Source organism: Triticum urartu, chromosome 6, assembly GCF_003073215.2.
Source record: "Triticum urartu cultivar G1812 chromosome 6, Tu2.1, whole genome shotgun sequence".
NCBI lineage: Eukaryota > Viridiplantae > Streptophyta > Magnoliopsida > Poales > Poaceae > Triticum > Triticum urartu.
Genome location: NC_053027.1, coordinates 36,657,087 through 36,673,255, shown reverse-complemented (window position 1 = coordinate 36,673,255; position 16,169 = coordinate 36,657,087). Strand labels below are relative to the sequence as shown.

At 45.9% G+C, this 16,169-nt stretch overlaps 1 protein-coding gene and 1 pseudogene across 1 annotated transcript; one reads left to right on the top strand and one right to left on the bottom strand.

Moving 5' to 3' along the window:
* Positions 1-1,541: 1,541 nt before the first annotated feature.
* Positions 1,542-2,980, top strand: LOC125516498 (annotated as a pseudogene).
* Positions 2,981-10,602: 7,622 nt separating this feature from the next.
* Positions 10,603-11,871, bottom strand: LOC125513341 (glycine-rich protein 2-like). The gene has a single exon (XM_048678437.1). It carries the CDS (start codon positions 11,779-11,781, stop codon positions 11,008-11,010), a length of 774 nt encoding a protein of 257 aa, XP_048534394.1. The 5' UTR covers positions 11,782-11,871; the 3' UTR covers positions 10,603-11,007.
* Between the last annotated feature and the right edge of the window lie 4,298 nt (positions 11,872-16,169).

Sequence of the window (16,169 nt, the reverse complement as noted above, 5' to 3'; positions counted from 1 at the left end):
CAAGTATTTGACAAAATATTGAATAAGCATTGAACATGTATACAAAAACTGCTGATCACTTATTAAAAAATGTTTTTGATACATACAAAAATGGAGAGTGGAAACAAAAACAAACACAAAAAAACAAAAAATGGGGAAGAAAAACAAAATCAAACAAAAAAAGGAGAATAAACAAAATGCAAGGAAAATGAAAAAAAATGGAGAATGAAATAAATAAAAGAGAACATGTATAAAAAACGATCGAATAGCCTCAAGTAGGACGCGCCCTACTACTTACCATAAGAGGGAACCCTAGGAGGAGTGGCTAGCAGCACCTGATCGCAGCCTGGAGACCAGGATCGAACCCTGGTTCTCCCAATTCCTTCCCTGAATTTTCAATCCGTACGCGCTCGCCAGTGGGCCGTCCCAATACGATGTAGGTGGCTGAAAAACTTCGGCGAGAGTTCCCCTCTCACCTCGCTTAAAACGACAAATAGTCGCCACGAGTTCCCGGCGACCTTTTCTCTTGGTTGTCAAGGTTGCAGGCCAGAGCAACCCCCCCCCCCCCCCCGATTGGGCCAAAGTCCAGTTTAATGTTTTTAAAATGCCATGCCAACTTCAAAACTGCCATTGTTTAAACTTTAAAATTGCCATCCTCTAAAACTTTAAAAGTACCATCCTCTACCTAAAAATTGTCATGAACTAAAAAATACGCACAAAATTATAAAATTTTGAAAAAATTAATAATAGTAATAAGTGTCATCTCTTAATCTAAAAATGTCATCTCTTCTTACTGAAAAAATGGCATCTCCTAATAAAATGTCATCCCTTAATAATAAAAATGTCATCTCTTAATAAAAATGCCATCGTTTATTTCAAAAATGCTTTGCACAAAACAAGCTTGGCTTGTAGAACAAACAAACAAAAAAGGAAAAATGTTTAAATTACCATGTGACGTTGTTTGAAAATTTATAAAACTTCCATGTGGATTTTTCCTAGAGAAATTGCTATCTGGTAAAAAGAAGGGAAAAAAAAGATAGATCGGGATTCAAACCCAGGTGTCCTAGACAGAGGGTCGCGCTGTAGTGTTTTGAAAATAGTTCGCTGACTTTTTTCTTATAGCGAAATGGTTTTCGAAAGTCCGACGTGGCTCGGATCCTGCAAACGAAACCAATGGAAGATAGGGCGTTCGCTGGAACCACATCCTGTGACGTTCGTCAGATATCTACAAAATCACTATTCTCTCCGTTCACTTTTATAAATCGTTTCAGACATAAGAAAATGAACTATTTTACACACTATCTAAAATGTCTTCAAGGACTTATAAAAGTGAACAAAGGGAATATAATTATTTGTTTGTTGGAAGGAAATCACAACCAACCCACAAAAAATTCTGAAAATATGGGATATAACGTGATTCCAAGCAGTTTTCACGCTTCAAGGATCTCCAAGTTCCTATTCTATCGTTGGCCTAGACTCCGCGTCTCCGCCTATCTGTCCATTTGATCCCATTCTCTCTCTCTCCACCCTCGCGTCCTCTGCCTCGAGGCGCCGGCGACACAATGCCGCCTAGGAAGAAGCCCAAGAGTGCGCCGCCGGTGACGGACCACATCAGCGCCCTCCCCGACAACATGCTCCACCACGTGCTCTCCTTCCTCCCGGTTCAGTCGGCCGTGCGGACGTGCGTGCTCGCCCGGCGCTGGCGCCACCTCTGGAGGTCCACCACCGGCCTGCGCATCGTTAGGTTCGACGACAAGAAGCACCTCCAGCACCTCCGCAACTTCATGCACCACCTGCTGGTCCTGCGTGAGCGCACCGATCTAGACACCGTCGAGATCAAGCTCGGTGTATTCGTGGAAGAAGACCAGACCCACGTGAACCTATGGACCCGCTTCGCCGTGATGTGCAGAGCCCGGGCGCTCACCCTCCATGTCAACGGCCCTCTGCGCCTCTACCTGGACGACCTGCCTCTCGTCTCTCGGCATCTCAGAACGTTGGACCTTCACGATGTGGACCTACCAAAGAGTTTCATTGATTTCGCTGGCTGCCCAGCGTTGGAGGGGTCTGAAGATGAATCTCTGCAGCGTCAGCGTCGGCAGGATATCGTCGTGCTCCCTGAGGAATCTGAGCATCACCGGCTGCCACTTCGGCTTGGGTCGCCGGGTGATCGTCTCTGCTCCGGGCCTCGTCTCGCTGACCCTGAAACTAGTCGGCTTGTCGGGCACTAAAACGCCATGCCTTGAGAGCATGGCGTCGCTGGAGACGGCGCGTGTTTATCTTGGCGTTAACTGCGTGGATGTATGTTTGAATTACGACGACTCTGGTGGTTTCTGTGGAGCTAATGATAAAGCATGCAACAATTGTGTTCCCATTAAGGATGATGGCAGCGGCGACACTGTGCTTCTGGGTGGTGTCTCAAGTGCTAAACATCTTGAGTTGAGATCTCAACGTAGAAAGGTATGGTTTTAATTCGGCATTAGATCATCACCTTGTATTTTCAGTAAGGATTATTTTAATTATTTACTTACTTTTGTATTTTCTTTCCAGTTCATTTTCTGGAGAGATTTGAAACACTGCCCTACATTCAGCAAGCTAAAGAGTTTACTACTCAACGAGTACTGGTGCGAAGCTCCTGGCTTGGATCCACTGCTTTGCATTCTGGAAAACTCACCAGTTCTAGAGAAACTCACTCTTCAACTTTTTTCCATGGTATAGAACTTTTTAATGGACAGTAGCTGCATGAGTAAAATTATTACCAGTCATCCATCTTGGTTTAAATGTTTTTTTCTTAGCGCAAGGACCAACTAATAAACTGCATTTGAAAGGAAGCTACAAATCAATGGAGAGACCGTCTGCAATATCACGGCACCTTAACATAGTTGAAGTCAAGTGCGATGTGGTCGAGGAGAGGATTTATAAAGTTATCAAGGTACTGTCACTAGTAGAAAAAAGGTCAAATGTAAAGCATATTAGTGCCGGTTTGAATATGAGCCAACACTAATGTGACCATTAGTGCCGATTCCAACGGCTAGGCGGGCGGGCATCATTAGTATTGGTTCGTAGGCAACCTTTAGTACCGGTTCATGCCACGAACCGGTACTAATAAGGCCAGTGCGGCTGTGGTCAGGCTGGGGGCCCCACGAAGACCTTTAGTACCGGTTCATGACATGAACCGGTACTAGAGTTTCTTAGTAAGCTGATTTTTAGTCCCACCTCGCCAAGAGAGAGGCAGTATGAACGGTTTATAAGCTGTGAGTGCAGAGACAATGACGAAGAGGCGCAATGCTCACCTGCACGTTGATTAGCTTCAAGCCTTTCGAAATAGTATAGATTGCACTGAGCTATGTGCAGTGCAGTCTACACTATTCCGAAAGGCTTGAAGCAAATTAACCAGCATTGCACCTCTTTTTTATTTTTAATAACTTATTTGAACTCCGAACTTCTTGTGTTCCGTATGCAGCATTCAAAGCGACGTCATCAATTTCTAACATGTTCTGACATCATTTGTTGTTTTTCAGTCATTTACCTAATTGTTTAGAGAGTTAAATGACCGTGAAATTGAAAATCACTATAAAATGAACTGCGAAAATGTTGAAATTTAGCATGGTATTATCATTTCACCCACATAGCATGTGCGAAAGAGTAGAGAGTCACGGCAAAAACTGAACGCACTTCGTGTACAAACTGGACAATCTCTTTCGGAGTATCAGGGTTTCGGACGAGAACTCATCTGCAAACAAATTCTTTCATGCCTTTACTGATTTTTAAAGTTAAGTTATTCACAAACTAGTGATTCACACTAATTTCAAATAATTCAAAATTTAAACTATTCAAATTTGAAAACTACGGGCACTACCAGAAAGTTTGTAATTTTTTGTACCTAAAGCAAAAATATTCACAAAGAAACTCTAAATACACAAAAAAACAACTCAAAAATAAATAAAGCAAAAAAATAAAAAAAAGCCCGCCTACTAGGCCAGAGCGGCTTGCATACAACTAGAAACCCAACCTGTTGTTGGGCCAGGATGCAGGCCCGCAAAGGCCCAGTAGGCCAACAGGGCAGCACAGAACATGTAGGCCCAGTAGGCCTGCTTTGGAGAGGAGCTCGAGAGAGCTACCGCACGGGGGTTTATAAACCAGTGCAGTCGCCCCTCGGCTAGCGAGGTGGAACTAAACTTGCGCACCGCACCTGCGCCAGCGCACCCCCTTTAATACCGGTTCGTGGCACCAACTGGTACTAAAGGGGGTGCGGTTCCCGTCGCTTGGCCTGGCCAAAACGGGCCTTTAGTACCGGTTGGTGGCTCCAACCGGTACTAAAGGTGCCTTCTATATATACAACACTTACGAAAATTTCATTCTTTCTTTGTTTCTTCCTCTGTTTCCCCATTGAAGCACCGCCCGCGCGCCCCGATCGATCGACGCCGTCGCCGTCGCCGCCCCCGTCCCCGTTGCCGCCCCCGTCCCCGTCGCCGCCCCGGGCCTGTCCCCGTCGCGCCGTCCCTGCGTCGCAGCCCCCGCGTCACGCCCCGGCCCGTCGCCGCCCGGCCATCGCCTCACCGTCGCCGTCGCCCCGCTGTGAGCTCTCCCCCTCTAACCCCTCTCCCTCGCCTCCGGCGGCCACCATGGGCGCCGCCCCTCCCCGAGCCCATACACACACACACAAGCATGATGAACACACACATACACACACGTACATATGTATGAATTAATGCATGTATATATTAGTATATACGTATTTTGTATGTTTAATTAGTTTAGATTTTTAGATTATTATTTTTTCACTAGTATATATGTATGAATGCATGTTAGATGGATATAATTAGTGTTTAATTAGTATGGAAAATTTTCATATAATGTTGTTTTCAGTTTTTTAATGGATGTATAAAAGTTGTGTTTTCTGTTTTTAGTGTTAGATGCTTAATTAGTATGAAATAGCATATAGAATTTTGACATATGCAATGATAACATAATTAGTGTTATATAGAAATGTTAGAAATTTTAGTTATCAAAATCCAATCATTAAAAAAATGTTACTTTTTGCGGGCATATAGCTAGTATTTGTTCTCGACGATGCCCGGCCCGCATCCTCGCCGTCGACCCGTCCGCGACGACGTCCGACTGACCCATGTCCGGGACTGGGCTCCGCCGGGCTGGCACTGGGAGGTGCTGCCTGGAGGGGCGCGCCGCTTGATGAGGAACCCGGCCCCGGGTCCCGTCGTCGACCCTGATCTCGTTTGGTGGCGTTCGCGTGGGCCAGTTTCGGTGCGGAGGGAGCCGGCCCCGCCGGAGGTGGTATGTCGCCGTGTCAAGGAGGAGGACGAGCACGTCCATCACTACATGGTTGCGTTAGAGGGCGGCAGGTTCTTCAATACCTGGCAGTTTCTTCAGAGATCTCACTTCAGCTATGATCCTGTGAGGGTTCCTTCTCTTTGGGTGTCCACCACCCGCGCCGCAGGAACCGCGAGTGTCCTAGATTCTTCTGTAGTATTCGATCTTTAATTAGCTACCTAGCCAGTGATGTACTATTCAATATTATATATTATTCGAGACGATGTATTCGAGATTATATCTATTATTCGAGACGATGTATTCGAGATTATATCTATTATTCGAGACGATGTATTCGAGATTATATCTATTTTTGCTTCGAAGGCAACATGCATATGTAGGAGAAATTGTATATAGCTATACATGTGTGTATGTGTGAATTAATATGGTGGTTTGTGAGACATTGATGATATATATATGATTGGTTCTACTAGAAATTATATATATATATATGTGCATAACGTGTACAATGTGTAGTATCGTAAAATACCAGCAAACGAAAAAGAATTAAAATGGAAAACACAAAATTAAATGAAAAAGAAATCATAATACCAAAAAAACCCCAAACATTTTAGTACCGGTTGGTGTTACCAACGGTACTAAAGGGCTCCCGGCCCCCGGAGCTGGCTCGTGCCACGTGGTTGCCCTTTAGCACCGGTTCGTGCTGAACCGGTACTAAAGGGGGGCGGCTTTAGTGCCCACACTTTAGTGCCGGTTATGGAACCGGCACTAAATGGCCTTACGAACCGGTGCTATTGCCCAGTTCTGCACTAGTGTGTGTGTTGCACTTAACCTACGTGAGCAAACTAGTGACACTTTCCATGCTCTCTAGCTATATTCCAAAATTAATTTTCGTGTGTGGGAAGGAAACTTTGTTTTAACCATATGTGGGAACGGAAACTAACAAAGCAAATAGTGAAGTACAAACTTGTGAATTTGTATGTATAGAAAGAACAATTTGTAAGGATTGCAAATTGTTTGAGGCATGGAAATCTGAGCGCAACAGAAAAAACAACCCATTTTGTTGGCAGAGGATGTTTATTTTAACTGTGTTGCAGACAGAAACAGAAAGACGCAAGTTGTGGGCTTGTTGACTTATTAGTTCTGGTCTTGTAGGCACTAGCACAAATGTCTGAATAGATTAGTTCAGAGTAGTGATACAGTACCTTCACATTTTGATTGGCTCTGATCAAGCTCAAATGTATGTTCATGCGTACCTTCACTTATTGTGTTGTTGAATAATATTCTTCCGTCCGGAATTACTTGTCATAAAGATGAATGAAAATGGACGTATCTAAAACTAAAATACATCTAAATACATATATTTTGTGGACAAATATTTCCGGACGGAGGGAGTAGATAGTTTGTGCTGATCGGTAACAATTTTTGTGGCTCCCTAGACCTGAGCACCTCCTTGTTCTTATGGGATAAACAATTCGGTGCTCGGTTTCCTTGTGATTCAGCACTAAATTATTTGCTATTTCTGTAGGCTTACCAGGAAGACTTACAGTTCACATAAAATTTCTTCAAAAATACAAGTCTATACACATAACATTTCTAGCAGTGTATGTAATGACTACTTATTTCACATTTCCTTTGCCATGAATTTTTATGACATTTTTCTGCATTTTCATGTGGAAGCAGTTTACTAGATGTTTTTCGCATTAGATTATTAGCTAGAAATACCTGTATGAGATGTAATGGAAGTTTGTCCCCAAATTAATGTCAAGATAAGCTGCACATGGTAAAGCGGTTCTCCTTCATACTTACCAAATCATGTCTCGGCATCTTGATTTTCATCGTCACAAGTAACTGCACCTTTTTTTTTCTGCTGATACACCAGACTCTTACATTGGCTTTTCATTTTTGTTCAGGATTCATTTTCGAGTAGGGTGAGACGATGTGGATCATTGGTGGATATGTCATGTCTTTGACTATTCAGAAATGCAAGCCTGAAGCACATATGGTGCCACAACATTTCCGTCCCTTTATTTTTGGGTGATATGCCAATTATACCCTGAGGAACCATGTAGAATCCAGAATATTATACACGTTATGAACCCTAGACCATGTAGCTAGACTTGGTATTGTCGTATCCTGTAATTTTTGTTGCATGGTTCATGCTGGATTTAGTGACCTGGTTATTGTGTACTGTGCCAAGAGGTGTTCGATCAGTTGGATGTCACTGATCTACTGTTCGATTTTCTGCCTTTTGCCTACGCATATGTATGTCCCAGCCACCAATTTATAGGAGCCGCTGCTTTTATATACCCAAGTGGTCATCTGAAGCTTACATGGCACCAGTGCCTGTGGAGAATTGGAGAGGCGAAAAAGTTGTTCACCCGTCAGGACTTGTTTGGATCAAGTTATGCAAAGATTGCAAGAAGTTTATAATTTTTATTACTCATACAAGTAACATTCATAGCCAGGATCCGATATTTAGCCATATATATGTGACTTATCTGCTCCTTCGCATCAAACCGTCCCGATAGCGGATTTCCAGAATCTGGGTATTACGGGTTCCCTTTTGGTTTGTGAATCCTTGTTTGCATTCCTTGAGTGTACGCTCATAAGTAGCAACCAAATCAAGAGAAAAAAACCTCAAGCATTCGAATACCGTGAATGAGGATCTCACTTCCAATCTAGCTAGGAGGCTTGTCATACAGGGATTTTATTCATTCTTCGAGACAAAATCCAAGGTTTGGGATGTCAAAGTTCTGTCTTTGCTTCTAAGAATATAGATTCGTCTCCGAGTCAGCTAATGACCAAAGGGCCGGTAAACGTGGTTTTTTGTAACCTCAAAAACCATGGAATGTGTGATCATGACTTGAGCAATCCCTACCTTAAAAATGTAACTATGACTAGTTGTAAAAAAGGAAAAATCATACTGTATGTGACAAGCTCGCCAATACAAGTCACATAAACTTGTGTTTCATAAGTACGTTTTGTGATTTTTGCACAAGGCCACACCCTGCACAATCTTTGCGAAAACATACGATGTTAAGTTTGCACTACCTAGATTACCTTTTCATTATTTTTTAAAGATGGAAATGTAATTTTTTGCTAATCCCAGAAAATGGATTCGTATGGAACCTTTGTTGCACAAGATCAAAGGATGAGCGCCTTGTGGTTGTTGGTTCAGTTCGTCGTTCTTTGTGCTGGTGAGCATTCTGAAACCCCCAGACCCACATCTATACTACTCTAGGTATACAAATTTTGAAATATTCCGAATTTGAAATCTCATGATCAAGAGGAAACTCAGTCATCAACACTGAGTAGTAGTTTCCTCGCTCGCCGTCCGTCGAAGCTCACCGGCACCGGCCATCAACGGAGGCCCAAATATCTTGCTGCCGATCAATCAAACACATCTACAGGGATTGCAGGATGGGAGAATATAATCCAGCCCCTCGGTCGGCACATATGCTCGAAAAATCGAAAAGCGCGCAGCAGGATACGATGCCCCAACGCCTCCGCACCATACCATCGAGACAAATAATGCCCGTGGCACCTTATCTATCACCCACACCGTCCACACCTTGGACGGCGCGCATCATCTACATCCCGCCTAGGCAACACATACTCCCTCCATTCTAAAATATAGTGCGCCCGCGCTTTTCGAGGTCAAACTTTGACCATAAATTTAACAAACGAGACCGACTGCGGCGGGAGAAAAAGTTACATAACTAAAAACTTCTTTCGAATACGAATTCACTGATATAATTTTTGCTCCCGCCGCAATCGGTCTTGATAGTTAAATTTACGGTCAAAGTTGAAGCATGAGGATAAAGAAAGCATTACATCGTGAAATAGAGGGAGTACCAAAAAACAAAACCAAAAAGGCGAGCTTCTCCAACAGTTTTTAAAGCCATTCTAGAGTAGTAGATCTCTCCTGCTGGCACCGGGACCCCGGCGGCCACACGGCAAGCTTTTTAAGCCAAGATTATATTTCTTCAGCAAAAAAGAAGCTATGATTATCTTCTTCTATGCTTTGGCGTGGCGCGCAGCGTGCAGTACAGCATGTGCGGCAGGGTCGTTCTCTTTCTCTCTCCCATGCGCGCGAACGTACGGCCGAGAGCCGCTGGCGCGCCATCTGGACGACGGCCAGAGCGAGCACAGGATGCGGATAGACAAGGCAGGGGGAGGACACTGACACAGGCAAGCGACACAGTGCAATCCGGCAGAGTAGCAGCATTGACCGGCCAGTAAAAACTGGAGCACGAGAGCGCGCACCAGATCGGATTGACACCTGACGGCGACGCTTCGGCACATGCCTCTGCGGGGCCGACACACCGGTCACGGGCCGTCTCGTTGCAGTAAAAATAGCCTAGCCACACATAAATCAATAAAATTGTACAATCCCTCCTCATTTCACAATGTAGTGCTTTCTCTATCCACCTGATTAAACTTTGACCGTAAATTTAATTATCAAGACCGATTGCGGCGGGAGCAAAAATTATACCAGTGAATTCGTATTCGAAAGAAGTTTTCAATTATATAATGTTTTCTTCCGTCACAGTTGGTCTTGTTGTTAAATTTATGATCAAAGTTGGATCTTGAGAAGCACGGACGCACTATATTTTGGAATGGAGGGAGTACCAGTAGCACTCCTGAGAAAACATACAGCTACTACCGGATTAAACACTCTGCAGCCGGCCAGTGTGCTCTGTCTTTCCTTCCATCCCATCGGCCAACTGTGCTGCGCATGAACGTTCTATCCTATCCTCATCTACGCGCCCCCACCAAAACGCAACAGTAATGCTACGCCGTCCCAGACTAATTCAGGCGATTAATAAGCACAAAAAGGCACAGGTGGGGATTGAAATTCAGTGTCTAACAGCAGAAAAACTAAATGTCACACAGAGCTATCCCAATAGCAATCCAAAAATAAATCCCAGAAAACAAAGATGTATACCAACTTGTATATTGTGCTGGAGATGTATATGGACCAGCACGGGCCAAAAAATCGTGAGCAGGGCCAGACACAGTGCTAGCTTAAAGACAACGCAACCACTAGACGCTGACAGGAAAGTGGATCCAAAACAGCACCAGACAGGGCATGACACCCCATGGTTGGGGAACTGACACCATTGCTTACCCCAGATTGACGCCTTCCCCCGGATTAAAAGGGTAGATCGCAAAAGCAGTAAAAACTTTCCCATCCACTACGCCTACACGGACAAAACCTCACTTTCCCCACACAAAACCTCAGCAGATTAAAGTACCAGCACTAGCTAATTACCTCACAAACTGTACCTGATTAATAATCAATTAACAACAGGATGACAGACAGAGATCTGATCTGACAAGAGAGAATTCATTCATTCAATCATGGAGGACGATAATAACGACCGGCATCATTTTACTTCATCGATGAAACCAAAAAACAGAGATCTGTTGCAATCTCCTCACCATCACCACACAAAAATCACCAATAATCCATCATCATCACGACCTTAAACATCAACTGAGAGTACGGTACGGGTACCAGAGACCAATTCATAGCAAAATTAACCATCACACGGACTGACTGACTGACTGACTTTCCCCTAGGACGGACTCCGAGAACGGAAGGGGGGAGGAAGATAAAATAAGCGAGGCGGCTGCGGCTGGGCGCTCGGGCCCAGATCGATCGATCGGCAAAACTAAGACGAGAGGTATTTAGGCGCAATCTATAGAGGGGGGAGGGGCAGAGATATCCCCTCACTTGGTGCAGTCGCGGGAGATGTGGCCGGGCTCGCCGCAGTTGTAGCAGGAGCGGTCGCCGCCGCCGCCGCCGCCTCCGCCGAACCTCCCGCCGCCGCCACCCCCGCCGAAGCCGCTGCTGGTGGGGCAGTCCCTCGCGATGTGGCCCGGCTCGCCGCAGTTGTAGCAGTTGCCGCCGCCGCCACCGCCGTAGCCGCCGCCTCCTCCGCCCGCGCCGCCGTTGAAGCAGTCCCTGGCGATGTGGCCTTGCTCGCCGCACTTGTAGCAGCCGCCGCCGCCGCCACCCGCGGGGCCGTTGACCGAGCAGTCCCTGGCCATGTGGCCAGGCTCCCCGCACTTGAAGCAGGCCCCACCGGCGCCCCCACCGCCGGATCTCCTCTGTCCGCCCCATCCTCCACCACCTCCGCCACCATAACCTCCCCCATACCCGCCAGATCCGTCCCCGCCGCGGGCGCCGAAGCCCCCGCCGCCGCGAGATCCGCCGCCGCCGCGGGATCCGAAGCCGCCCCCGCCTCCTCCGCCGCCCGCGCCGCCCTGCACGAAGGATCCGTCGGGGCCGGTGACGTCGACGGCCTTGGTGCGGCCGTCGTCGCCCTCCGAGACGGCGAACTCGACCACCTCGCCCTCGGCCAGCGAGCGGAAGCCGTCGGCCTTGATGGAGGACTGGTGCACGAAGAGGTCCTCGCTGCCGTCGTCGGGGGAGATGAAGCCGAACCCCTTGGTGTCGTTGAACCACTTGACCGTCCCCTTCATCCGCGCCTCCATCGCCATCGCAGCCCCCGAAACCCTACCGACGAACTGTTTTTTTTTCTCTCTCCCTGGCGCCTGCGCGATCGATCGATCTTATCTGCTCGGGGTGGGGGAGGAGGCCGGGCTTATATAGGCGGCGGCGGGCGGGGTATACGAGGGAGGGCGTGGAACAAACCCGGGGTGCATCGGACGGCTGGTGGCGTGCCGGGGGCCGTGATGGACGGCTCGGGGTGGCCTGGAGGACGTGGTTGGACGGGGGGAGGCTGACGTGCGGGGGCCGGGCTTCGCACGTGTGGGCTGGCCACCCGTCGGCGCCAGCGTTGGCCAGGTTGGTTTCTGTGGGCAGAGACCATGACCGGTGGGCCGCCGCTGGAGAGGACGTTGCTGGATCCGGTGTACGCGGGAATCAATGCTCTCGACGATTTGTGGGTTGTTAATCGAGCCAGGACCATGCACCCGGTCTACCATGGCATCTGTTTCAAAAAGAGAAAAGGGGGATAGATGGCATACTTTTAAGTAAATCTCATCTCAATTTGGTTAGATATTTTGTATATAAATATAAAGAAGAATCTCAATTTGTTTCTGGTTCCATGGTGATTTTCAAAGGGGAGGGAAGTGCTACGCATCGACCGACTGGTCTTTCTAAAAGCTAGCCGACCCACGAGCCATCTGATTCATGATGCTCATCGTATAATATTTCTTCTCTCTTTCCCACATTGCAACATGTCCCGTTGCAAATTGCAACAATGATCAACAACACACAGGCGCTGCCTTCTTCCTAAAAAAAGAGATTATGATTCCTCTATATCTCGCTGCCGCTGCTGCCGGTCCGCCTCGTCTCCAGTGGTCTTAGGAGCATGGGGGCGTAGTGGATCCCGACCCTTGCCGACGGAATGGCTCCGTTTTTATATGTTTCTTTATAATTATATTAGGGTTTGTGTCCTGTTCATAAAGACAAGACGGCGACGACTCCGTCAAGATGGAATAAGGTTCTCACTGCCTACTCCCCCGTCCTGCTGGTGCGTCTAGCATCATCGGTGGGTATGTGGAGGTATGTCTCCAATGGATATGTCTTTGGTGGATCTGCTCGGATCTAGTCGTGTTTGTCTATGTTTGTGTGTTTTCAAGTTGGGTTATTCCAATCTACGCTACTCTTCATCGATGGCGAGGAGGGGCGATTAGGGCGGCGCGCTTTCGGCTCATTTCAGTGCCTATAGTCGTCGCTCGATGGTCTACGGATCTTGATGCAATTTTTATCATTTTCTGGTGTTTGTTGTACTGTCATGATTGACGATAAATAGATTATAAGTTTTTACGCAAAAGGAAAAAAGAATAATCAGATTGCACCTGCAAACTATTCAAAAACTACACATTTATCTTTAAGTATCTTGTATTGTATTTTAAAGTAGCTAGTATGGTACATAAAGACAAACATACTTATGAAAATGTTGTAAAAGCCTTGAACGAAAAAAGTAAAAGTGAATGGCAATCTCTACTATTAGGAGTTCTTTTTTTAACGTCATCTCTACTATTAGGAGTTGTTAATCTCGCATCTTCGGTTTAGTTTTGCCTCACCTCCCACCACCACCCTTCATGCTGATTTTCTCCCATAAAAAACGAATCGATTCACCCGACCCTCCTTGTTCGTTCTTTCGTGCTTGCCTTGGCATGTGTTGACTCAATTTAACCACGTAAAAATTACTCCCTTAGTCCCATAATATAATAGTGTTTTTGACATTACACTAGTGTCAAAAACACTCTTGGTGAAGAGAGTACGTAATTGAGAATTCAGAAGTCGCACCATACATGTGGGATCACCCTCGTAAAAGAAAGACGACAAATTTTTTCCGATAACCTTTCAAAATGAAATCAGATGAAAAATCTTTTTTGTGTAATTTCAAATGTGAAGCAAGTCTCCGTATCTTATTTGTGAAACTGAATATTTGAAATTCAACAGAACCCATGTTTTCTTCTTTTTCTTCTTTAACCATAAATCCCAAAAAAAATTCTACCTCCTTTCTTTTTCATGTATTTTTCCGAGCCACGTGATTGCGGAGCACAACGATGCTGACCTGTGTCTTCGTGACGCACTGTGCCGACCGCGGCGGTGGACTCTCTCCGAGCGACGGATTGACGACGAGGTAGATGGGGGTACAAGAGAAAGGAATACAGGTAGACAGGAATAGTGGAGGCCAGGAGAGAATGGTGTCAGGAGGGACAATGAGGGTTTGGGATGTGAATGGGAACTTGACTGTCGGTTATAACATGTCACATACAAACCAACAGTAATCGAACGGAAAACCGAAGGGTCTGATTTGAACATATTACACAGGCGGGTCCAGCGCTCGCCAGCGATAGCGTGATTGCTAGGAATAGTGGAGGCTAGGAGAGAATGGTGTCAGGAGGGACAATGAGGGTTTGGGATGTGAATGGGAACTTGACGGTCGGTTATAACATGTCACATACAAACCAACAGTAATCGAACGGAAAACCGAAGGGTCTGATTTGAACATATTACACAGGCGGGTCCAGCGCTCGCCAGCGATAGCGTGATTGCTGCAAATGAGCACTAATGTTGCAATGTCGATCGTTGTTTTTCACTGCTGGTACAAGGGTGAGCACCGACACTTAAGGATCTATCGTCGATGCTCTACCACTAACACTGCAAGGGGCACCACCTCCACTACTGAAGCTGGTGTGCCGCTTTTGCAAGCGTTGAGAGAAGCACGAGCGTATTGTAAGTGCATCTAGTGCCCCTTAGTGATTTTGGTGTATTGAAGACTTATAGGTTAAGGGACTGATGCGTTTGTGAGTGTACACAGGTCTATAAGTCTATGAGGAGTTTGATATTTACAGAGAAAGTCGACCCCTAAAAATGAAGTTCTTCGATTGAAGACTTTGGATTTTTGAATACTTTATGAAGACTTTGAAAGTGAAGAAATTGGTGTAATCCTGAAGACTTGGTATTCATTCGAGGAATATGGAGCATGAAGACTTTTATTTTCGTAGTTTCATTTTCTCTTTCTTGAGTCATAGGAAACACCGTACTGTTAAAGGGGGTCGAGGAAATGCTAAGGAAAAATTTCCATGTGATGCTCAACTCAAATCCTACACCTACCAATCCCTTCGAGTGAAGCCATTGGAAATCTCATATAGTTCAGTCATATTCTTCAGTGACAGAGACGAAGTTCTTCTGGTCTCTGAGGAATTTGTTCTGACTGAGGAGTTAGGAATTCGCCAGTGCGGATTGCCTACACAGTGAGGTACATGATAGCCCTGAGGAATTTGATACTCAAAATTCCGATCGTTGTTGTGCTATGCGCCAGCTGTCCCAAAATATCTACCCACCTAACGGTCATATCATTGAAGGGCATTTATGTCTTATCATGTCGGGTTGCTCCCTAGGCTATAAATAGCCGACCCCTACAACCACTAGCTGGTTGGCTGCTCCGAGAGAAACTGACACTTGTCATTTGAGAGCATCCCATCCTCCGAGGACTTTGAGTGAAAATCATCAAGTGAGGAAAACCCAAACACCTACAAACCCAAGGTGATTGAGCATCACTGAAGAGATTGATCCTGCGTGGATCCGACGCTTGTTACCTTTGAAGAATGTGCATCTTCCAGATGGTTAGGCGTCATGGTCTAGAGCATCCAAGAGAAAATTGTGGATCGTCGAGTGACCAAGTTTGTGAAGGTTTGGAAGTCACCTGAAGACTTACCACGAGTGATTGGGCGAGGTCTGTGTGACCTTAGTCCAAGGGGAATACGGTGAGGACTGAGTGTCCTGAGCTGCGTGTTCAGGACTGTGTGTCCTCAGGTTTAAATACCTAGCCGCCCTAACCAGGCGTACAACTGTCATAGTAGTTGGAACTGGTCTACCAAATCATTGTCTTCACCAAGCTACCTGGTTCCATTTTCTCAGCCCTTCCATTTCCTCATTTCTGTGTTGTGTGCTTGTTCATATCTGTCTGAAGACTTTGACTGAAGACTTTCTCTATTTCCTTAGTTCAATTTCTTCAGTCTGTTTGTCTTATCCTGTGTTATCCTGTGTTTACGCTTTCTGTACTCTATGCTTGTTTTCATTTCATCATGAAGACCATGCTCATGCACTGTTATGTTTACTTCTGAGTACTTATTTCGCTGCAAGTAGTTCTTTACTCAGGAATTTCCTCACCCTGAAATTCCTCAGTGAAGAATTCATAAAAATCGCCTATTCACCCCCCTCTAGTCGATATAACGCACTTTTAATTGATATCAGAGCAAGGTACTCCCTTGTTCTGTGTGATTTTGGTTTAACCACCTGGAGTTTTAGTTATGTCGACCGCAGGTATGATCAAGGTTTCTGCTGGGTGTCCTGCCTTCGATGGGACGGACTACCCCTACTGGAAGAATAAGATGCGCATGCA